Genomic DNA, 25,324 nt, shown 5'->3' on the forward strand with positions numbered 1-25,324 from the left:
GCTTACTTATTTTTAATTACTTCTGTCATGGAAAGGAATTGTTAAACTGTTGGGGCTTTTCTAGGATCTGAGTGAATATTTTGATAACAGTATTTCATGTATTGAAGCACTGTGAAAGATACTTTTATTTCTTATTTTAAATCAAAGCGTAATGTTTTACAATCATGGGTAGAGGAATGTATTTGTGACCCAAGCGTGGGCTTGAAACAAACTGCTTGTGTTTCTTTTTTCCAATGCTTTTGCAGTTTTCTGATGATTTTGAGAATCGTATTTTTGAATCCTCTCATGTGTATCCTCAGGTTCTTGGTTGATAATGAAATACAAGAGGAACGGATGGAAAGGCAGATACTGGTGATAAAGGACTGCGAGACACTTGGGAATGTCTTCTCAGAAGGAGGGTCCTGGGGACAGCAAAGCTTTCTAAATGCACCAGCGCAAGTGAGTTTAAGAGGAGGAAGTGAACATGGTGATCAAGCAAGAGCAATGAGTAGTGGATGCGTTTCATTTGGATTGTCCAGTTTCACAAGTGTCACTAGGCTGGTGTTTTTCAGGATGGAGATGCTTTGGGACCAGCTATGAGGTCCCTAAACAGAGAGTTTGAACATGTTGGAAACAGTGGAAATAACTTTCTAAATCATTCTAGTCTGGCTGATTTATTTGATTGACTGAAGCTTGTCTGTTGCTGAATCAGAGGGGGGTTTGTGTAGTACTTGGTTCAGATAGTACCTTCAGCTAGATTTTGAGAGAGTTTGGTAATGCTGAACCAATTAAGGGAAGTATTACTTCCTAAATATGGAGTTAATGTTTTGTTAAACACAGTTTAAAAGGGCTCTGAAACGTCAAAGTCCTTCACCTGCTGGGTAGGAAATACAAAGGCTGCAAGTCAGAGAACATTGGTCTGGAAGTTTGTTATTCTGTGTGTCCCACGGAAGAAACTAAAACTGCACAAGAAAACAGACAGTAACTTCTCTGGTGAGGTTAACAATTCAGTATTTTTCAACTGTCCTTATTTTTACTAGGTTCACACTCTGTCTTTGCTTGTGCATGAGAAAAGGCAACAGCAAGTTTGGTTTCACTGTGGAGGCTCAATCTGGATGTTTCAGTTCAAAGTGTACAGAAATGACAAGGTAAACCTTCCTTGTCCATGCCTTTGAGATCTGTGGATGTGAGAGATTGTATTATTACATTTGTAACCAAGCTGTTTGAGTGCAAATGGGATAGCAAAAAGCACAGTTTTCAACACATATGTGCCAGCGCAGTCTTCACCTTCATCTCTACTTACCTGGATCCTAAGCAGATGTATAGATGTGTGTGGTGAGAGGATTGTTTTACTCTGTCGGATTTTAAATCATGAAGGAAGAACACCTTGACCTTGCTGGTGGGTTGCCTCAGTGGACTCCTACTTTTCTTGTGGCTGAGCTTAGTTTTAAGCTACCATGTGCGTAGCCTGACATACGGCCTCTGGCTTAGCAGGGTATACATCCCATCACCCGTGTACTGCATATGACTTTTTTTATGAGCCAACTACTCTTAAGTGACTAGAATGGCTGAAACCACCGCACAGACACCAGTGAGCAGTATAAGTCTTGCGGAGATCAAATGGTCTGAGGTCACAGGGGCCCTGTAGCTTTGTTTGCAGTAAAACTGAGCATTAACTTTTTTTTCAGAAAAGGCTGGCAAGCGGGAAAGAAGTGCACGCTAGTTACATGTTAAGCTGATGATTAAACAGAATTGGGTAACGTTTGTCAACAAATGAGAGTGAAACTTTTGTGTGAGGAAATAAAATTAAGAAATTTTCATGACTTAAACTGCTGGAAAAATAGTATGAGATGTACGTGATTATTTTTAGTTCTTTTACTTAATTTGTATGCATTTTTTGAAAGTATTTGTATTACTCGAGATCTCTTACAAGCATTATTCAGTCTGCCATAGAAGTATGTTCTCTTTACCTTCCCCTCCTCTTTCCTTTTCCATGTTTCACTTTTTTGAAGTATCTTGGTATCTTAATACAAAGGACTGCAAGTTAAAGACCTACTTTAACAATTGCTGAATTTATTAAATATTGCCTTTTTCTCAGACATAGACTTCTGATTGATTTACCCCTTACATCAGCCTTGGTCCCCAAAGAAGCAACTGGTGGAAACCTTTCAGTAAAAAGCACAAAAAGCGTGTGCCATCGGATACAGCAAGTATTCCAGCCATTCCTGTTTTGACTGTTCGAAAAAAAACCCAACCAAACCTGGAAAGCCAACAACACATGAACTTACTGACCTTTGTGCCGCGATAGTTTCTGTAGTTATTGAATAGCGGGGACGGGCTGAGGACTAAGGAGGAGAACTTGGGGGTTGGCCTAGGCAATGAGATAAGGTTACATATAAGGCAACCACAGCGGATTTGGGAACACTAACGGAGTATATTCCCTGGTGCACAGCTCAGCGAGTTCGGATCCTGGAATCATGAGCGGGTGCCCCTTCGCGGGGAACAACTACCTGTGAGTCCCTTGTCCCTGTGTTTTCCTTCATAATGTCAGATCAAATGATATAATGTTAGTGCAAAATACGAAAGCTCAGAGAGGACTTAATGATAGACACCTGTAGCTATTGCTGAAGGAAATGAGATTGTATGAGGATTTGTCTGAGCACTTGTTATTTGATGAACTAGATGTAATGCAACCAGCTGTTACTGTGACGAGATGTGTTTCAAGTGTACTGTTTTTCCCAAAAGCCTGCTTTTAGCGGTTCCTTTTCTCAAAACACTGTTTGAATTGTAGATGCGCCTGTTAGTAAAAAGGCAGGTATACTCATAGATCTTTAATGAAATAGTTTATACATTTACTTAATTTTCTCCTTAGATTTAACAAGCTATCTTTGGAAGATGAAAAAGATGACAAATCCCAAGAAGGGATAAATAAAGCCAGCAAAGGTGGACTTGTCTATGGAGACTACCTACAAGTAAGTTTAAGGATTTAATGTTTACTGCCTTGGTCTCTCCTAAGACTTGAGCCAGGACCAGTGATGAACACTTCTCCCAGCAGTCAGCCAGTCACTAAGACAGGACTCCAAGCCCTCTTCGTCTACCTGAGCTCTCCACCTGTACTCACAGGCACAGGTGCCTGTCTCACCTGGGGTGGTGCAGGTGGACTGTGGCTTCTCAAACTGCAGGGAAACTGGATATTCTGGGGGGGTTGGTAGAGATTTATTTATATTGGTAAAGCGAAACTGTAAAGTGTTGCACCACAAAGGGCTTTCTTTGGTCTGACAATCACCTCTTGGCATTTTCTCCACGTCAGCAGGCTGCGTGCAACTTCCCCGAACTATTGCATGAAAGCCCAGAATTTTTGGCAGGAAAAATATATTGCAGAAATCTAGGGGGTGGGTTGTTGACTAGGTGGAACACAAAAAAAAAAAAAAAAAAGGCAAACAAAAAAACGCAACAACTAGAAGTAATTAAGAAATAAGTAAGAACAAAATTCCACAAGTAATAAAAGAACCCAGACTTTTTTTTTTTTGATGGCAGCATGAACTGAAGTGAACGGAATCACTCTGTGCTTGTGAATAGAACACTGATTTGTTGACATACTCCATGGAATCTTGCAAAGACTTCTTTTAAAACAACAGTGATTAGACTGTAAATTTGACTCAGTAAAAAAACATTAGTAATGCCAGAACTGAAATAACTAGTACAGCCTCAAATCAGAGCTCTTGTGCAGCAGTTATTGCATGATTACACAGAATTTTACTGTAGGAACTCTGTTTTCATGGAACACAACAGTATAGGTGTAATTTGGAAGACATGTTGGATGTTTTGTTTTCTCTACTTTAGACTTAAAAATACCCTTAAAATGCGTTTCCAAACTTTATTACTTGAGGTACCTAAACTTTTCAGTTATGAAAATGACAGCTGAGATCATTTAGTCTAACTTCTCATACCACCTGGAATATGACGCATATAAATATATTTAATATTATCCTTAAATACTAGCTTTACACAGGAGGACTAACATTGCTAATAGCAGAATTGAGAGCTTTACAGAACAGTCCTATATATTTTTTTTTTTTTTAAGCTGAACAAAATATTGAATGCTCAAGAACTTCAGAGTGAGAAGAAAGGAAACAAAATCCATGATGAACATCTTTTCATTGTGACGCATCAAGGTAAGTGGTGGGGAGAAGTTCAGGGGAGGCTGATTGGCATTTTTGCCACAGGGAGTTATTCAATGCTAAAACATGCAATACACAATTTGTTTTCATTTTAGACACAATCACTACAATTGGTCTGTCTTTTATCTGCATTTATATTTGTATACATCCCTATATAATTTGTAAGGCTGCAATCAACTCTATGCTTATGAAGCCATAAGTATAAACTTTGGATTTGGTAAACCAAGACTTGGATGGTTCTGTTTCTAGAGAAATTAAGGTGGTGAAATTCATTCCCCATCTGATTAACAAGCTGCTATGCAGTTTATTATAGGCTTTTGTGTGTTGCCTTGTGCCTTCTCTGAAACTTCACTCTGGTTTTAACCAGCCAGAGGCTGTCTAGAAGCCAGCATAGTGATTAGGCACTCCCTAACCATTAATATCCGCATGTTTTGCAGGCACTGGCCTGATGGTGTTTTCCTGTTATTGACAGTAAACATGTAGAAGACATAAAGGTTGCAAGCAGCTCTAGGGTTAGCTTTTATTGGAGTATCAGATCTAGATTTTTCTCTTTCCCCTTTTTACAGTGAACATTCTGTAGAACAAATATCTCATGTGCAAGGCATGCTTTAAAAAAAAATTTGTCAACATTCTTGACACTCGATTATTTCATGTAACTGTATAGGTAAAGGACAGCGTACTGTAACAGGTGATTCATTTGTGTATCAGCATCTTTTTGTACACCAGCAGTGCAAACATAGGCTACTCATTTCAAATAAAATGTAAGAGTTTTACTTCTTCAATTTATGAATTGAAAACAAAGTAATGTTGAGGTTGATGCTAACAGTGCCTTTCTTGTTATAGCTTATGAACTTTGGTTTAAGCAGATTCTGTGGGAACTGGACTCTGTGCGGGTGATCTTTCAAAATGGCCACGTAAGTTAAGAGCAAATATTAATTTGGGGAAAATGCAGCCCTCTCTTTCTCTTGTCTCCTGCCTTCCAGCCTGATATATTGGCATTTACTAAAGCAACATGTGCTCTTTTTGGAAAATAGCATCAAAAAAACCCAATGAAATTTGGCTGAGTGGCTCTTACATCTTGGTATTACCGACATTTGATCTGCAAAACCTTATTTCCTCCTGAAGTCTGCCTTTTGCATAGCTCGTTCTCCAAGTCCAATTTCATTGGCCAAAATGGCTCTCATACTAGTACTGGATAACGGCAGAAACTTACCTTGTGAATATTCTACTGCAGAAAAAGCATGTTCAGAGGCAAAACTGAAAACCAGAGGGCTAACAGGTGTTTTTATGTTGAAAAGTTACTTCTGCCTTTGTTCAATTTTTTGAAGCCTACATATTATATCCTTCCATCCAATACCTGCTAGACAAAAGGAAAACTCTTTTCAGTAGCTGCGTATTATTAAATCCAACAGAAAAGCAATAATCAAAATCACAATGTACAATTGTATGATATTTTCTGAAAATTAGAAATATAACAGGAATATTTTGAACATCTCCAAACATTTGCCCAAAGCTAAACACATCTTCTAACAACAGATAACAAAGGAAAACTCCTGACCCGATACTACATCCACAAAAAGGCTGACTGCTGTAATTTGAGAATTACCTTGAATAACATCACAAGTGTGTGTATATGAAGAAAATTTGAAACTAGACCAGAGTGAAAGAAGGATCCTTTTTATCATAATGTCCAATGAAAATGTTCTTTGTTGTCCTCCACATTCATAATTCTGTTGGCTTTTTAGTTGAACATTATATCAAATTAAAATTGATCAAAACCAGTTAAGCAGAATATTTTTTCATTATTTATTTTTGTGAGAAATGAAACTTCGCTTATAATCAGAATTTGAAATGCCAGTGTTAAGGTTAAGTAGACAGCAAGATGATTAAGGAAATGGTTATCATCTTTCATTTTTGTAGTTTGATATTTCTGCTTGTGTGCCCTGGTCTTACAGAGAAATTTGACCCCATTAAAGCTAATAGGAATTTCAGCAGACTCGTCTGCAGGGAAAGTGTTCAACTTAGCCAGAAGAGAGCTTCTGTGTTCTCCATTTAATATTTTTATCTCCCACCAGATGCAGTGTTCTCTGTTTTCCCCACCTGCCTTATGACTTGTCCCTTTACAATAGTAGAAATGATTATAGAAGTAATTTGAATAGAAAGCATAATATAATTATTATATCACGTTTAATTAAAAATAGCATTGTAATCATTGGAATGATATAAATGATTTTGGTCTGGAATTTAATTTCTTGTGGTGACTTCTATTTCAGTCAAAAATGTAGAAAAGAAAAAAAAAACACCTATATATTTGGCCTAGTTGCAATGTATCATTAGCCAGAGAAAAACAAATTTCAATCTTTGAAAATTATAGTTCTAGGTGTCAGTTAAAAACAGGGCACTCTATCCAATAGGAGATTTTGCTGCTATGGATTTCACAGGGAAAGGACTTGGGAACTATAGATGTAGAACAGTGAAAAGCCCCGAAATAAATAGGTAGAATATAAAGAGAACACCCTTTTTTGTGGTTATGGTCTTTATTTTTTTCTACAGGTGAGAGATGAGAGGAACATGCTGAAGGTTATTACTCGAATGAACAGAATTTCAATGATTCTGAAATTACTTGTGGAACAGTTCTCAGTTTTGGAAACTATGACTGCATTGGACTTCTTTGATTTCAGGTAAATATTCATATTCCTCCACAGTAATCCATGAGCTGGTAATTCCCACGCTTAGGACTGATTGTGAATTTTGCATGCACCCTGTCAGCTCCTAGTACCTGCATCATCCAGCAAGGTGAGAGCATACCTCAGAGAGGCAACGGTGACATTAGAGTGCACAGGTCAATTAAGAAGTTGAGCTTGAGTGCGAGTCCAACATGCTCTGCAACGAAGTTCATTGTTGATGTTTGTGGGCTTCAGAGTAAAAAGTGAAAACAATAACAACAGCTGTGGTGCCATTAACAATTTACTTGAAACTTACCTCTGTGCAGTTGCAGCTGTATTCTATGGCAAAAACTAGAAGTGCTTGGGTGAGAGAAATGCACTCTCTGTAGACTATCAAATAGATATTTCAGCTGTCTTGGTTTGCGTAGTTTTTCCTTGCATCGTTTTCAGTGGGTCTGCAGTGCTGGAGGTTTCAAGCGGATGAAGGAAGCATTGCTGACTCTTCTTTTTCCCCAGTAACTTCTGCTTTCCAGTAGCTGCCCAACGTATTGATGGGCTGGTGGTTGGTAGCTCTTCTGCCCTCTGCCCAGGCTTTCTTTGGGATCCCTTGGCTTGCCTCGCTTCTCCCGTGGCATTTCTGTCTCTTCCCATGCTTCAGCTGTGACCTTCCACTACACTACCATGTGTGACAGCTTCATTCTGCCTTCCTGTCCCTGGTCTGCTTGACCAGTGACCTCAGTGGCGTCCAGCATCCCATCCACTTATGCATTGGTTTAGTACTCTTTGCTTTCTGTCTCTTAATGTTCCCTAACTAAAAAGCACACGAAACTACAATTTTGCTTCTCTTGGAAGTTTGAAACATCTGTATTGTCTAGCATTACACTACAGCAGGGAAAATCCAGGGGCTAATCCTCTGTTTTGATGCGTTCTGGCTTCTGCTTTTCAACAACATACTGTCATTTGATAAGCAAACACAAGATCAAATCAATGATTTCTTTCTGCCAAATCTTACACTTGCAATTCAGAGTGCATTACAATTATCTAGCGTTGTGGGGTTTCAGATTACTTTTGTTAATTACTTTTTTCAGCATGGTCATGTGATTTATCTCTGAAAGAATCCCATTAACGAATCCCTCAAACGAAACCCACTAGATGTTTTTCTGAACGTTATTCTATTGTATACATAGCAATTATTCTGTATAACAAGCCTATTTAAAACACATTCATTTTCCACTTTAATGATGTGGAAATTTTTGTAATAGCTATTTGGGGTGAAGTTGCTTATTATGTCTGGAAAGGACACTAACGTTTACTCCTGCACATCACACACACAAAGCTACCATTTCAAAACACACACAAACGTAAATTTGTGTGTATATCTGTGTATGCACAAACAATATATAGCTAGAAAATTAGAATATGTTGTACATACATTGTAGTTGCATTAAAATAGCTTGTTTTTTTTCTTTTCTTAATTGCAATCGTATAAAAATGCTCACATATCTATTTGATATTCTTCAAATATAAAATACATATTTTTTATTTTGTTGAGAAACAGAGAACCCTATCATTGTAAAATAATATCCCGTATTTTTGTATCTTTTCTTTTGTTCCCAAAGATACTACCTAAGCCCAGCCTCGGGCTTTCAGAGCCTGCAGTTTCGCTTGCTGGAGAACAAAATTGGTGTTCCCCAAAGTCTGAGAGTCCCCTACAACAGAAGGCATTATCGTGATAACTTCAAGGGACAGGATTATGAACTACTGCTTAAATCGGAGCAAGAACCAACGCTGCTGCAACTTGTGGAGGTAACAATGTCTTAGACCTTGATTCGTTTTCCACCATCTCCCAAGAATGCCATTCATTGGTGTCAGCGACAAACTCTTCTCCCTTGAGAGAAGCAAGCATGCTTGCAATTTCCCAGTCAGTCGTGTTTTGGATTCTTACCCAATTTTGTATGAAAGAGACGCAGTCATTAGTAAACCAACTGATTTTTCACAGCATTTCCTCTTGTCTGACAAGTCTGACTGTTAAACTACTAAATTGCATTGTGGAAGTATGAGCTAAGAATATAAATGTACAGTGTCATTCACATTGTTTTTCATGACCATAAACCCTTTTTAGAAGAAAACTTTAAAAATATTTCCACTGGTAGTGATGGCTACTGGAGGGGTTAAAAAAAAGAAAAATGACAACCCAAAATGGAAAGGAGAAAAGATGTTTAACAAGTACTTCATTCTCACTTACCTTGATTTAATGACTTTTTCTCAAAGTTATGAATGACTCAGCAATTTCTCTAACTCCCTTGTCATTTTCATACACAAAATTAACATAACTTTCTAACGAATAATGCAGTATAAACCTCAATAGAAGCATCCACTCTTATTAGCCCTATCCATTTGTCTAATGACACCTGATACAGAATACAAAAGAAATCTCACATGAGAAGGAGCTGAACTAAGTGATCTCTAAGCGGAGTTTGACCATAAAGATTCCTGATTTTTTCCCCACCTAATTTCACTCCCATTATTAAAAGGATACCAAGAGAAAGCTTTGCTAAGCGCCAGGTAAATGTATGTCTTGTATTATCACATACTGTGATGTAAGTTAATGACAGACTGCTTGATCAGTATTCAGCCTGCCTGACATGGTAAAAATGGGTTGTATAGATGGTTTTATATCTTCCTTCTGAGATTTATCTTTACAATGATCCTGTATATGTGGATTAAGATTGTTTTCCTGTACCTACAAGGGAGCTGGTTTTAAAGATACTCTTAGAATGAGACAGCTTTTGTCTTCCAACATTGGTCATTTAACCTGGAACCTGTGGGTGTGTTTGCACAGCACCATTATGCAGGTATAAATCATCTACGCGGACATGCTTACTCCAGCAATAAGCATCTCCACGGGATATTAAACCAGAACAACTGTAGCAGTATAATTTATGTTGCTGTAACTTGTACTTCTGGGGTATTGCACTTGCATTGCTAATGTTCGAACACGTTATTGTTATTAAAGGCATGGCTGGAAAGAACTCCAGGACTCGATGCAGAAGGATTTGATTTCTGGGGACAATTTGAAGTGAATGTTTTAAAAGGTCTAGAAGAGGAATTTGCCCTGGTGCAGGTATATCATGTGCTCCTGATCTAGTTAAAAGCAAAGACAGCTGGCAAAATGACATCCTGACATAAATTTGACTTTTGGCCCACTCATTTTCTCACTGACTTCCCTTAATCTTCAGCATCCTCTGTCTGCAAGAAGCAGAAAAAATTGCAAACTTCTCCAGGAAATCTGAATAAGTTTGTAATGTGACATCTAAGACGGTTTAAAGCATGGGATGCATGGATTATTTTGATTGCAAAAGGAAAGGGATAGCATCAGTGGAAGGGTTGAAATTGATTTTACTGAAACTACAACTTCAGCTTTAGTTAGTACTTGCATCTGCAGTTCAGAGTAAAACCCCACAAAGTCTGGGCCCATGAGCTGCGAGTATGGAGTGTCACTATAAACAGCCCATTTTTATTTAACCGTGTGTGGCGATTCGCTGCCATGTGATCATTTGAATTACACTGGCAAATAAGCACAAGAAAATCCCCCAGCATTGTAAGACCTGTAGCTTTAAGTATATTTTTAATGGAAAAAAACCCCACCATAACATAAGAATTAATGAATTTCCTGAGAATATCTGTCTACAACTTTCTAATTTATCTCTATTTTTTATGTACAATTTTCTTACCCATGGCTGTGCAAGGATGTCTTCTTCTTCCCTTGAAAAAAATAATAAAATAATCAGACTTCGAACAAATGAAGCTTAAGTGATTTGAAGGCCTCTAGACCTAAAGAAAAGCAATAAGCTGCCCGTTTGTTTGAACACTCATTTGTCTGAATTATGTTGACAGCAATTTTATTGTACGTTTTGTGGTAATTGTGTTTTTTAAAGGACAGTGACTCATCTACCTTGTTTGAAAACACAGTTCTTACATTAAAGATCTAAACTTACAAAGTACTTAGGATGAAAATAGAAGTAACATCATGGGTCGTTCAAGTGTTTAATTTTCCCTGTTGAATTCTAAACCCTGTTTTTTGTTTTAAATATTAAAGGCCAAACCAGAATCGGAAGAAAAAGACGACTTACTATCTGAATTCCAAAAACAGAAAGATATATTACTTTCATTATTTGATGAAAAACGCCATGAACATCTGCTTAGTAAAGGTAGGTTGTATTACTATATGTCAATATGCACTTTTTATCTTTTATACGATACATGTAATCATGTAATAGCATTATATTAAATCAGTAACTAAGGACACTTGTACTTTGCAGGAGAAAGACGGCTCTCTTACAAAGCTCTGAAGGGCGCCTTAATGATCTACTTCTACAGGTACTGTTAGAAGATATATCTTTAATGCTCACTGGCAGGAAGAGAGGTGAAGGTTAAGGACAGCAGCACAAGTTTGTTTAGGTTGGAACGGGCCTTGGAAAGTAATCGAGTCCAACCCTCCATGAAAACCCAGATTAGTTAGATCCAACTTGAAGGTCAGATGAGGCTGCTCAGGGCTGTGTCCAGTTGAGTTTTGAGCATCTTCAAGGATGGAGGTTACACGGCTTCTCTGGGCAGCCAGCTCCTGTCTGACCAGACGCTGCTCCTCAGACTGAAACTAACAAATACCTCGTTCAAACTGTTCTGCAAAGTGTCCTACAAAGATTTAGAATATTTTTCCAAGTATGAGGGAAAAAGCACAGATCGAGGCGTACAGGCAGCAGCCTTTGTGAGAATATCTACTGACCTTTCGATACCAATGTAGGAAAAATATACATTAAGTCACTGTTACGCACTGGTAAAGTGATACTTTGAAAAATATAGTGCATCATAAGAGGTCTCACTGTCTTCTCTTTCATTTTCCAAGGGAGGAGCCTCGTTTTCAGGTTCCCTTTCAGCTTCTTACCTCCCTTATGGATCTCGATGTGCTCATGACCAAATGGAGATGTAAGTTCCACCTTTTGACGGTGACACTCCCTCTCTTAGTTGCAAGTAAACTGTACTGTTTCACCCTTTTTGAGACGACTTATACGCAGTATTTTAGAATTGAGCTTCTGAGTTCATACTTTAGGAAGGACTTTTTTTTGTTTGTACTTTGGCCAAAAGGAAAGATAAAGAGCTGCTGCTGTGATCATTAGATAGATAGGTACAGCGATCACTTCTATGACTTGCTTTAAGTTAGGTGAACGATTTTATTTAAGGGACAGGTATATATTTTCCAATGTCTGCCAAAACATCATCATGACGACTCTTCATACACATACTTCTGCTCCTTCCCTATCTAGATATTCATAAATGAATGTATTAATTCTCTATTAACAGAGCATAATAACATATGATAATAAGTGTATTCATTCTGTATTAACAATAACTATATTCATTGGCTGAAGAGTGGCATAATTAACTCCTGCATTGCTGAAGACCTAGTCATTTGGGATATTTGTACAGATCTCTGAATGACCTTTAATATGTCAGTGATGCACCTTCATGTGACCCTTTGGTTATATCTTAACACTGAACTCACGCCACGTTCTTCTTTCGTATTACGTAGATAACCACGTCTGCATGGTGCACAGAATGATTGGCAGCAAGGCTGGCACCGGAGGCTCATCAGGCTACCAGTATTTGCGCTCAACAGTGAGGTAAGAATAACGCAGTTTGTTGATACTCCAACGCCAGGGAACAGATTTCAGACGGCTCGTTGGCAGCCCGGGGGCTACTGTTTCCCTTTCGGGACTCTAGTATTTCCTCCTGGCTGTTGTACGTTTACTTATTGGGTTGACATACATAAATTTCAAGCTTTTTGAGGCAAAAAGAACTCCCTTTGATCACTCATGCAAAGTGCCATTTATAGTTCTCCGTCAAGGGATCTAGGTATCGCTCTTAGAGCAGTAATATTAACCGTGCACTGTTTAGTGGGTGTACAAGCTAGCCCAAATTAATGAGGTGATACAGGCTGGAAGTGAGTCCCATCTATTGTGCAACTGATGACAGTTTCTTTATTCCTTACCATGACCTCTAATCATACAACCTAAGGTACTTCTGTTGACGTATATAGGATTGAATAGTAATTAATTAGTAATTAATTCTTAAAGCTGATAGTAATTAATACTCTCAAGCTGTGCAGGCAACAACCAGAAACACATTTCCTTCTGTTGGATAAAGCAAAAAAGAAACAGGGACGGTTGGGGCCGTCCTGGAGCACAGAACTCTCTGAATGGGTACAGCTTTATTTACACCAAATTTGAGGATTCAGCTTAGTTAGACAATTCAAACCTTTTAGCTGCAACTACATCCTGACAGTCCTGAACAACACTATGTCAAAAAGCACAAGGCTGTTTAAAACATCTTCTCAAAAAGAACTTCTTTGAGGTTGGTTTTCAAAGAGAAACGGCACATAGGTGGTGACTTCCGCGTACGGCTGTGGGCAATGATTCCCATCAACAACCATCGTCACAGGGGGTGGAATAGAAAGTAGACAGATTGAATTCAGATATTAAAGGTTCACTGTCTTTCAGCAAGCTTTCTTGCTCTTCCTTAATTCCAGGCTAATATTTTTCCTAGACAAAAATTCTACTTCATACCTACCACAAGGGTGGAGGTCTGGAGATTATAGCCTACATACTCCACATTTTCAGAAGACAGATGTGACTATAGCAACCATATTTGCTTTAAGTCTAATCTGTTACGCACAGAAACAGTTAGGATTGGATTTTTACTCTGGAATATTCAGGAGGAGGGCTAGTGCAGAAATCTTATTAAATAAATAAAAGAGATGGAATGATTCCTGAGGATTTTGAAATTATGGCCTTCTATACTGATAACGCAGTATTAATTGTTCCAATTGTCTTTTTCAGTGACAGATACAAGGTGTTTGTGGATTTGTTCAATCTTTCAACGTTTCTAGTGCCAAGACACTGGATACCAAAGATGAACCCAACCATTCATAAATTCCTTTACACGGCAGAATATTGCGACAGCTCCTATTTTAGCAGCGACGACTCTGACTAGCCTGCCTTTCTAGACGGGTTGCTGTAAAGAACTTCAGGACTTTCACCTCAAGTGGTGCTACCCCTCAAATACAACAGCTGTTCTCACGCAGTGTGGGTGTGTAAATACGTATTTATGTATGACAGCTATGTGAATAGTATGACCGCCTTACGGAAGAAACTTAATTGTTCGTAGAAAAATAATCTGTATTGAGTTACCCGACATTAAGACTAAAATGATACCCCAGTTCAATTCAACGACCAGTTAACTCTTAGTTGGCTTCTTAAAACCTACACCTAGCGAGAAGGAGAAAATTATACAGAATTATCACCATTATGTCTTATTTGTACATATTTTTGTATTTGTTTCTCTGCCTAATGGCTGTTATTAATTTACTTCTAGCTGAGGACGTAATTAGTCTCATCACCTTCAGAAGAATATTAGTTTCTGAATTTTAGTGGGATCTCAAAAGGAATTTTGGGTTAAGATTTTCAAAAGCTAGATTTAAAAAAAAGAAGTCTATAGATACCCAAGCGTCTTGAACTTTTACATACATCAAGAATCATGTTGCTATCTCTGTGTTACATATGAATGTAAATCCCTTCTATAGAAATACTGTTGAGAATGGCAGATATAAACTTTCTTTGCCTTTCAAATAAAGCAGTGTTAAAGCTCATCTTTAGTAAAGTTGTCTTCTAAAGCAAGCATAAAGTTCAAACAACAGGCATTTAAAGTGTTTTTTATTCAAAATATAATTGGTATCTAATAAAAGTGAGTCAAATTTGGCCATAGAATACCGATAAAGCTGTGTTCTCTTCTCATTAGATGGACTCGTTTTTTAAACGCTTTGCTTGGAAATACACTGTAGGCCTTAATTTCTGGTGAGTTTCTCTGTATCTTAGCGCTTTAGATACTTATGCCTGGTAGTAGCACCTCAAAAACATCTGTGCTCGATCCTACTATAACAATATTACTTTTATCAATGCCAATTATGAACTTTGGCTATTGTTTTCCAGTTATGGAAGTGTGCTATTTGTTGTTTGTACACTGCTAAGGCAAGGCAAACTACAGAAGACTTCCCCTTTTGTAATCCAAAGTTTTCAGCCAGTAAATTCAGAAAGTCACAGAACCTGAAGTAGTGAGACATAGCACTTGGTCTTCCTTTCATTTAAAATATTAACATTTGTAAGCATTTTCATTTTAATCCTTCTACTTCTAATAGACAATTATGATTGCATTTGTCATAAAAAGATAATAATACACGGATCTATAAACACAATACAGTAATTGAGTGCAAAAATTACAGAATTACTTCAGTACTTTTCATGGTAGTGCTTCAGAAAGGATACAGGTAAAGCATTCCAGATGGAAAATCCAGAGCATTTTAGAATTCCATGTTTGGTTGTGAATTCTAGTTACATTTGCCTGCAAGTCCAGTTTTACAGGTCAGCAGGGCTGGAACCACCTTTTGATTCCCAGCAAATCCCACCTATGAATTCAACTAATGTAGAGAAATTTATCATCTACCCTACTTGGAGTATTCTGTAATGGCTGACTTTCTAAAGGTGGCAAAAATACATTAACAACCCCACCCTCATATTTTTTTCTATAATGAATAAGGTTTTTAATTTCTGCTTTGCAATGGGCTTCACTGTTAGGAAGTAGAGAAGAGAGAAGGCATGGAACTGATCGAGGTCTCAAAGCATGGAAAGGCTGATTTGCAAATACATACAGCCTGCCAGGACACAGGATGTTAAACAACTGGAACTGCCTTGGTTTGTCTAACTACAGCTACTTCTTAATTTTCTATCCACCTAACAAATTAATGCTCAGATATTCTACACACTTTCCAAAACCCACTCCCTGCTCTAAAGTTGTATTTACCCAATAAAGGTCTGAAGACTGAAACTGAAGGACTGCAGCACTTCAGAGACAGTGGGTGCTCAGGAAACAACTTTGACTCTCTATTTCCCTCTTCTTTTACTCTAGCTGTAGAAAAAAAATAGGATTTCACAAAAAGGAGGAAGTTTCTGTCAGAGGTGCTAGAAAAGCCAAGATAAGTATCAGAGCAAAACAGAGGGAATATTTTCTTCCAACTGCCCTTCTTCCCCAGCAATAAAAGCAGACCTAATCATGGTTCTTCTTATATTCAAAGCAATTTGATTGTATTCTGTCATACTATTGGTTATTTGATCCAAATTCCTTATCATTTGTCATCACTTCTTTCCTTGTAAGATTTTGTTATGGAGTAGACCTGGATAGAGTTCACATTCACAGTTTAAGTCCATCTTGGTAAGTTCTTTTTGCATACTCTGCAGTTGATTCCAAGTCTTCTTATTCTACCAGAGATTTGATATGCAACACACATTCCAAATAAAAACACTTTTAAAAACTCCAGCCAACCCATTCCTGTACTGCCTAAAAGCAGGAATTGCCCTTACAGTAATTTCTTATTTTAGAAAATGTTGCTTTGAAGTATATCTTCATATAAAGTGTGGGCCAAGCTATTATCCAAGTAATAATCGTGGTCTTTGGCCAGTGTCAAACAAATACCGACGAGACTGTATCCGCTATACCTACAAATGAAACAAACAAAAAATTTAATAATACTGGAAGCAGAGACTTGCCAGAAATAAGTTCCCAGAATTCACATTCACATAATGCCCTCTCCCCTCCATGCCATGACAGTATGCATGACTGCTGGGGTGGGGGGGCAGGGAATCAGCTGCAACCCTTTTATTTCCTCCTTGCCTGACACTTTACAGCTATGCTCTACACTCCTCCCTCCTCTGCTTTCATGTTCAAAACTTTAGGTCCTTTTTGCGGATTCAGCATTGGTCCAATATGGGTGCTGAAAGCAATCTAAACGTTGATATCATCTTCCCTTTTAATCATATTCATTAGCAATGGATAGACAATATGAACCTATGCAGCTTTGAAAGCTCACCAAGAGACTAGAGATCACAAATTCCATAAGAAGACACATTTTTGAACACTCATATGCACACAAATAGAGAGCAAACTAGGCTTTTATTCATGCTCAGTCCTTTTCGCGTTGTTGTACTCCTTCCAGCACTAAAAGGAAAGTCTGACTACAGTCTGTGAAGGTACCAAAGGATGATGGCTCTTACACCCTCAAAAGTGGTGTCAGAGCACCTCTAAATCAGAAAACAACTTCTGTGGGGGAAAGCAACTACTGGCCTTTGCTGGATTGTTCTTGTGTAACATGCTACAGAAAACGTGAAAGATTCTGCTTTTTGAGAGAATAAATTTTGGAAATAACATGGCTGTTCTTCCTGACCACTTCTACAATTGACTTGCTTTAGTTATTGCTACTTCTAAATTTCTCTTTCAAAATAGTTTGTTTATACAATAGTAAGAACAAAAATTTAACCAACATGGAAAAGTTATGATTAGATACATCGTCCTGATCTTTACCCAGTACAGGAAAACCAAATATTATCTATTCTTATTTGCAGAAGATTTACATCATCTAAGACCTTTTACAATGACTGAGAGCTACTGTGAAACATTCATGGAAGGGGAAGCCAATGGAAGACCTGCAGTGTTAATCTAAAGACAAAAATTCAATGGACACACAACACTTACAATCTAGTAGTCAAATCCCAGCAATTTGGCTCAGCAATCTCTGCTGGTAAACAAGAGCTTCATCTACCTTACCTCCATATCCAGGAACTCAGAAGAAACTGGGTATTAAACACCACAAAACCCCCTCAAACGCCAAGAAAAATCTCATGCAGACACAGGGCGGGAGATGGAACTAGCACTAAAAGTATATACCTCTATCCTACAACAAAAGCCACAATCAGGGCACACGGATCCACTGAAGAATCGGTCAAGAGCAGCCCTGAGGAGAAGGACCTGGGGGTGCCGATTGATGAGAAGCTCAACATGAGCTGGCAATGTACGATCGCAGCCCAGAAAGCCAATCGTATCCTGGGCTGCATCAAAAGAAGTGTGGCCAGCAGGTCAAGGGAGGCAATTCTTCCCCTCTCCTCCGCTCTGGCGAGACCCCACCTGGAGTACTGCGTCCAGATCTGGAGCCCCCAACATAGGAAAGACACAGACTCATTGGAGCAAGTCCAGAAGAGGGCCACAGAGATGATGGAGAAGTTGTGGAGGCCCCATTCCTGGAGGTGTTCAAAGCCAGGTTGGATGGGGCTTTGAGCAACCTGGTCTAGAGGAAGGTGTTCCTGCGCACAGCAGGGCGTTGGAACTAGATGATCTTTAAGGTCCCTTCCAACTCTAACCATTCTATGATTCTATGATACATGACCGTACACTTTACAATGCCATTACCTCTACACGGTAAGGTACAATAGCATTTTATTTGTTATGCCTTATATGGCTTTACCATCGCATGGTGTTTTTCAATCATTCAACTATATGGCCTGGTTGAACTAGCAACCGCTTTATTTACTTTTCCAGATGGACTCATCTCATCTCTTTTAAAACATAGCAATGATTTGTATTTCCTCTCTGAAGATCCCATTATATTGCTTTACTTACATGTAGAAACATATCCCAGCACGTGGCCTTTACCACTTTAATTATTTTTTGTCAGACTTACCACAGACATTGCCCCCTATCTTGACACGAACATAGCCATCTATTCCCCATGTAGGCCCCCAAGAGTTCTGTACAATCCAGTAAGGTATACTACCTGCAAAAGACATTTTTGTCAACAAGAGACAACATGAGATGTGGGAAGCATAAAAAACTTCTAACACTCTACAGAGTTAATTACCATTCTAGTATCTCATCGTTTCTGATGGTTTGATGATATAGTACAGTGAAAACTACTGCTGTTCCCATAGAGGACAAAGCTTATAGTCCAGCGTTGAACAGACTGGATATATCCTCTGCTAGCACAAAGACACATACAGCCATGTTCATGACCTAACAAGGATGTGAAGTTCCACAGAACTGAAGGAGCACAGACAAGAAGAGTTTTTCTCCTGGGATCAGGCTGCGGTTCCAGAACTGATGTGACACCAAATCAAACAGCTCTCAACAGTTCTGGATTTTAATCACCTGCTCTACAGGAGGCAAGTTGTAAGTAAGAGAAAAAACATAAAACCTACTGGACTGAAGTTCAGGTGATGGAAACGCACCTGTTCTGTCAAAACCAGTGATAAGAACAGCGTGATTTGCTCTTCCACTGGAGCAGTGATACTGTATGATCCCGCCAAGATAATCCTGCCAGCTAACCGCATCTACTGTTACTGCCAAAGGGCCCCAGTTAACAAGCATCCTCATCATTTCTTCTTCCTGACCGCTGTGAGAAAAGTGAGCGATAATGCCAAGTGACTTAAGTTAGCACACTAAAGCAATTGGAGAGGTGGTAATCTACTTGTTAAGTACAATTTAAAAATAAAATAATTCAACTGTTTCCTATGAGTTCTATACACCATATAACATACATCAATGAATATATATTTTATATACTACACCACAGTAATACAAACATGAGGTGTAGATCCAAAGATATGATGCTATTAAAAAGCAGCAGGTTTCTGGTTCAAGTCAGTGGGCAATAGTGAGCACTAGGTACCTTTTATACATCACTCTTCTCAATTAAAAAACAGCTTTGGACAAACCATTAGCCTATATTATTATTTCCCACTAGTTTTCAAACATGCAGAAGTGCCTCTTGTATCACGTACTAATAATACACTAATACATACACTAATAATACACTAAAACATGTATCTCAAACATATCAAAACACAGGACATCATTACCACTGTCAGACTTAGCATCCTCATACAGTTTTACTTATGTAATATGCTGGAACAGGAATCTTTATCACTGCATGATGTCTGCAATAACAAAATTTGGCAAATAGAGACTGGCAAAGGTGTAATTGATCTTAGTTACTTATATCTGGCAATAATTCAATTCTAGTCAAAATTAGATTTCTTGTCTTGAAGTTCAGTATGCAGCTGTATTGTACTGACAAAAATTAGAAACAAACTTTCCTGGTACAGAAACCTTAAAAAAACCCCAAACAGTTGTCTTTACAAAATTCAGTTGACAACACTGTTTGCTATGTCATGGACTACAGGAGGATGCAGGTGAGTATGTAAATGGATACATACTGAAATAACAGAATACTTCCTAAATTTTTCAACAAATTACAATTACTATTGGTAGGATTTACAGTTTCTGATACTTAAGCAATGTAACTTAGCATATATTTAAAGTTGTAACTGACTCAATGTTCCAATTTAAACACAGCCAACTGAAAAGACCTAATTGCAAGACATTGACTTAAGCTTTCTAATCTGAATAAGCTTAGTGATGGCAGGGTTGAGTGGATTCATTGCGGCAAGCCATAACCCTAAAAAATGTTATGTATTAATTCTTATGCAGTACACAGCTACAGAACTGATGCAATCAACCTCCTAACCTTTGGTTGGTCAACACACTATTGGCTCTAGCTTACTCTACAAGTTAGTGAACACAGAATAAAAAGTACAGCAAATAAAAAGAATCGATAGGCACTACCTGAAGTCATATGCAGCAAATCCTCTTATTGAAACTCCAAAATCTGAATGACCAAAATAATGGCATAGTCCTGTCTGAGCTTTAAAAGTGTATTCTGAATCTCTCACGAGTTTTACTTTTGTCTGCAAGAAGATAAATGAATAAGAATTTAATGCATTTGACTTTAACACTATGCAGATCAAAACACAATGAAAATGACCACAAAACTGACTCAAAATTCACTGTATTCTTGGCGAGATCAGAAATAAGAATGTTATGTTGGGAAATAAGTTATTTACTATCTCTAGTTTCTGTGTTTGTGCGGGAAGGTTCAGAAGGGACTCAGAAGTCTTTAAATAATGATCAAAACTTAAAAGCTATCTCTTGTTTAAACTAGCCTCATGAGCAATGTCATCAATTTCAAGACACAGAGACTACGCATTCATTTAATGAATGACTCTATTCTCTTCAAATGACATCCATACACAAAATTACCCTGCCCTTGAGACAGATAAAGAACCACAAATATACCAAGAACTGTTAGATAAAATATTGAAATTAAGTCCAATTCTGCTGTTAGCATCAAATCCTCATGCCAGTATGTAATGCATTACAATGCCTGCCACGGTTCAAAGTCCAGCTGCAAAGCCATTGCATCAACCTTTTATGCTTTTCTTGTCTCCTGCAGTACAGTATGTTTATCACAGTGCCTTTCCAGTCTAAATCATTTGTACTCCCTCTGTTGCCAAGCAAGAGGGAATTTTGCTGCAGAGGAATCCAGATGGATATCCTCTGTCCTTCTTGAAATGCCAACTTAAACAAGTTATCTAGACTATCTAGACTGTTATTAGCCAGGGTTACATGAATCTTCATGGGTTACAGAGTTTCTTAAAATGGGTAATTAGCTTTTTTGAAAAACTTAAAAAACCTAAGGAATTCTTTTTATATTCTTGTAACTCAAACCGTCTTCCTAAAGAGTACTTCTTATTTCAAAGTCATTAAAATGTTTCCACTTACACGTTATTAAGACACAGTTTGCATTTTTCATGAATGAGATGTGTTGGCTACAACTAAAGTAGAAACTATGTCTGCATTTTCATTGTTCTGGGTTGCAAGTGAAACAAAGGTATTTATTTTGAGGTTCTCCACACTCCCTATGATTTTACAGTCTTTGAAACAGAAACCACAGAAATTTAAAAGCAGAAATTCTCAACATTCCTCCTTTTCCCAAGATGCTGGTGCCTAAACTGGACACTCAAATCCACAAAATGACAAATAGATAAATGGCTCCTTCTACACTGATACTGTATGCTTGCAGTTCCAATTGAACTCAGTGGAAGTACTGTAGCTTTCAAGGAACATTATTTTCAACCCTTGTGGGCTAATTTGTTACATTCACAAGAACATATATAGACTATAAAATTCCAATCAAGTTTCAATTCTGCCTGAACAAACTTTCTCTTGATTCCAAACTAAATAAATACACGTACATATATATACACGTGTATGCAAACATACATACACACACATATTAAAAAAAAATCAGATCAGCTGTACACTCCACCTTCCCCATCACTTTTTCCCAGTAAAAAAAAAAAAAAAAGTTCATATGAAAGCTAAGGAAGTGTTCAAGATTTATGAAAAGTTTCAAACCTGGTTCAGCCAGCTCAAAGCACTAACAGTGGATCCCCCACTGCAGCCATAATTATTGTATGAACAGTCAATAACCTGCTGTACGCTGAGTTCTTCCAGGTTATTTCCTTTAATTGCATAGGCAGACTCTATACCACCCACAACGCTGAAAGCCCAGCAGCCTCCACACTGGTACAAAGAGAAGGGAAACAGGGGAGAAAAAAGAGTCAACTTTGGTTTTGAAGCCTGATATGAAAAGAGTCAAAAAGGTCTTCTAATGCTCTTCATTTACTACATCATCCTTGAACTTCGTTTTTAAGGCAATAATAGAAGAAATTTAATCAGCCATTTAAACTATTGAACTGTTTTTTTCCCCTGTACTGCTCTCTGAAAGCTAGAAATGCATTATGGGTGTCTGTCTTTAAGGATTTCTTCCTGATTCATTTTTGCCCTTTAAGATAGGTCTGAGGATGCTTTTTACTGTAAGATATGTTTTCTTAAAGAAGGACTGGGGCTTAGGATGAAATTACTTTTTAACCACATTAGTTAGTAACTTTTTGAAAAGGATGCACTTGAGGACACAGTCTACAACTTCCTACAGTCTGAAGAATTTTATAGAAATACATTAGATTCCACTTTAAGAAAGAGTAAACTGAAAATAAACATAATAGAAAAATTCTTTGACAGTAACAGAGTCTATCCTGCAGTTCTATGTTCTTTAAACAGTCACATTTAAAATAGGAAGCAGAATTTATTCCTAGGCAAGGTCCAGGTTACACTATAAGAAGCACAGAAAGGAAAGACATTGGGGTTTTAACGGCTTGTTTGTTTCTTACCGGTGACCATAACCACTTTGGGATAAATTGTAATCACGTAGGGTCTGGTTATCTTCCTATCATGAATGCATCCCCCAAGTTGTTCACTGGTAAAGATACAGGTGTTGACCAGCCAAGGGCATTCAACAATGAAAGAAAACAACAGCAAACAATCTATACCCATCCAGGTGAAAGAGGGGAATGAGGTCAGGTACTGAACTTACCGCCATCTCTTCAGAAAAATACAAAATCCACATGGTGCAAAATATTTGCAGATTTAGTTAATTAGATCAAAAAACGTATTACACACTGTTTATAATTGCACAATTTCTAAATGCATAACTTTTACATCTCATGCTTTTAAGTCTAATCCCACTTTGCATAAAATGCGATGTGACTTTGTATACGTTCAACCAGCCATACTTATGCCAGCGCTCCAAGGAGTCTCGAGGCAGTGCTGGTCCCTTCCAAAACCTTCACTGTGCTGTACGACGCACCTGCTGGAACGGTCTCTGAGCAGTGCTTGAGAACCAGGAAAGAAAAACACCAGGACTTACTGTTTGCTGATTTCTCACGTCTGCAATGACTTTCTTGTCCCTCCAATCAAACTTCTTTGGCAAAGGTTTTTCCCTTCCCTTTGGCACTTTTATGTATCTGGGAAGTTTGTGAGGTATGCTTCTTAAGTAAATAGCTAAACACAGAATACAAACATCTATAAATCTACTAACTAAAAAAAAAAAAAAATAATCACGAAAAACTGTTTTACCAGAAGCCATAGAGGCAACTTTTATCTGCAGTTACAATCATAACATTACTTCTCATTCTCAAATCCATAGAAAATCCAGGTATTTTAAAATAATCATTATACTCCAGAAAGAATGTAAATATTCCTACAGTCCTACAAGGAACAGAAATATTCCATGTAGGGAATGTGCGTACAGAGTGTAAAGATTTACTATAGCTGATCAATAACCATTCTGTAAAAACAGTTCTGTTTGAAAATTTTCACAACATTTTGCTTACTGGAAAAATATTACTTTATTTTAGTCATGGAAAAGGGGAAAAATAAGAGGAGAGTAATGTAAAGATTCTGAAACACACTCAAATTGCTAGTTTTTCACTAAAGAAACCTACTTAATTATTTAAAATTTAAAAAGGTGTGAAATCCCCCAATGAATAGAACATATAACAGCATACTTCAATGGTAAGAAGGGAAGATTAGGTTAGGTATCAGACAAATTTTCTTAGTAAAAAAATTAAGCTTGTCATATTGCTCCTGAAAGTCATAGAAACAGCCTTGGACAGCCTTGGACCTCCGAGCATTGTTTGGATTGTAGTCAATTTTGCCTTAGGGTAGAGAATAGGAACTTAGGGTACTCAAGAGCCTCGTGTATTTTCCAATTTTACAACTGTTGCAACTGGAGAAGTCTTTTAAGTCCCAGTGAGAAGAGAGCCAAGAAGAAGGCAGCAAGAAGAGTCTGTATACTAAATCAAATTCAGGCTCTGGGCAATTCAACCGTGCAAGACTAGAGAAACAAGAAGAGGACTGTTGTATCCTTCAGAAGTACTTACAGTTTGGTACCAGACACTGTAAACTAGCTGACTATCAACAGTGGAAGAATCTGTAAATGTGAAAGATACAAGGTTCTGGGAAAGAATAAGAAAAATAACAGAAAAGATATTAGCATCAGCCAGAAAATGTACCTTTGAACTCTTCAGGAAACAGGTGAGAAAACTGATTTATTCCATAGAAAGCAGTCGTATTATCTTTTGATGATGAATTCAGTAATCTAATTCTTTTAGCGCTTTCCTGAAGGAAAAGAAAAGTAATATTGTGGACATTATTAAGTTAGCAGTAGTCACAAAACCATAAGAGTAGAAAAAGAAAAGGTTAGCAACAGTAAACATGAACTTTGATAACAAGACAGCTGTTCACCTCAGATTAATTGCGGATTCCTATCAAACCAATATGAAAGCCATTAGACTAATTTCAACACCAAGAAAGATACCAAAAAAGCATTTGTTAAGTGAATAGAGGGCAAAAAAAAGATACAAGATAGACAAAACAGGCAAGCTGAGAACAAATTGTGTCAAATTCATCTGATGCCCTTCTCTGACAGCACAACAAACCTTGTGGTTCAGAGATACACAGAAGTATCTTCAGATAAGAGTTTATGTCCTTATAAAGCAAAATAACAGTAGAATGGCCTAATGGCATAAAGAAAAGCCCCAACCCTAAATTTTAAATTATCAGGAATCCCAGATCTCTGAAAAATATGTTTTTAACCGACAAAAGCAAGACAACCTGGCACCCCCCTCCCCAACTTCTCCGGCTTGACGAAGTTCAACACGAAAAACCAAAAACTCAGCGCCACCTTCGGCCTTCCCGGAGGCCTCAGCGCACCCCCCGCAGGGCGCGCGCCGGCCCCTCAGGCACGGGAGGAACACCCGTCAGCGCCACCGCCGCTCCCGCCGCCACCGCCGCTCGGGGCCGGGCTGGCTCCGCGCTCCG

General features: G+C 38.0%; 2 protein-coding genes across 2 annotated transcripts in view; one reads left to right on the top strand and one right to left on the bottom strand.

Annotated features, from left to right (window-relative positions):
- Nucleotides 1–2,456: 2,456 nt before the first annotated feature.
- TDO2 (tryptophan 2,3-dioxygenase) lies at nt 2,457–13,876 on the top strand. Its single transcript, XM_009893709.1, has 12 exons — nt 2,457–2,491; nt 2,852–2,951; nt 4,064–4,154; nt 5,004–5,074; nt 6,714–6,841; nt 8,446–8,632; nt 9,843–9,950; nt 10,926–11,037; nt 11,149–11,206; nt 11,733–11,812; nt 12,417–12,507; nt 13,723–13,876. Exons 1-12 carry the CDS (start codon nt 2,457–2,459, stop codon nt 13,874–13,876), a joined length of 1,215 nt encoding a protein of 404 aa, XP_009892011.1.
- A 2,491-nt stretch (nt 13,877–16,367) lies between these two features.
- CTSO (cathepsin O) overlaps nt 16,368–25,324 on the bottom strand; it is a 10,946-nt gene continuing 1,989 nt past the window's right edge. The window contains exons 2-8 of the mRNA XM_009893769.1: nt 24,517–24,622; nt 23,370–23,503; nt 22,019–22,186; nt 20,387–20,508; nt 18,991–19,154; nt 18,447–18,539; nt 16,368–16,431 (exon numbers count right to left, since the gene is read on the bottom strand). Coding sequence (XP_009892071.1) covers nt 16,397–16,431; nt 18,447–18,539; nt 18,991–19,154; nt 20,387–20,508; nt 22,019–22,186; nt 23,370–23,503; nt 24,517–24,622 — 822 coding nt within the window. The 3' untranslated portion in view covers nt 16,368–16,396. The remainder of the gene's footprint in view (nt 16,432–18,446; nt 18,540–18,990; nt 19,155–20,386; nt 20,509–22,018; nt 22,187–23,369; nt 23,504–24,516; nt 24,623–25,324) is intronic.

Source organism: Charadrius vociferus, unplaced genomic scaffold (genome assembly GCF_000708025.1).
Source record: "Charadrius vociferus isolate BGI_N301 unplaced genomic scaffold, ASM70802v2 scaffold59, whole genome shotgun sequence".
Lineage (NCBI taxonomy): Eukaryota > Metazoa > Chordata > Aves > Charadriiformes > Charadriidae > Charadrius > Charadrius vociferus.

Excerpts from the sequence above, each read along its gene's own strand:
- TDO2 (XM_009893709.1), top strand. The coding sequence starts at position 2,457 with ATGAGCGGGTGCCCCTTCGCGGGGAACAACTACCT. Across the intron at positions 9,951-10,925 it reads AGGAATTTGCCCTGGTGCAG|GCCAAACCAGAATCGGAAGA; the intron begins GTATATCATGTG and ends TAAATATTAAAG. Across the intron at positions 12,508-13,722 it reads TATTTGCGCTCAACAGTGAG|TGACAGATACAAGGTGTTTG; the intron begins GTAAGAATAACG and ends TGTCTTTTTCAG.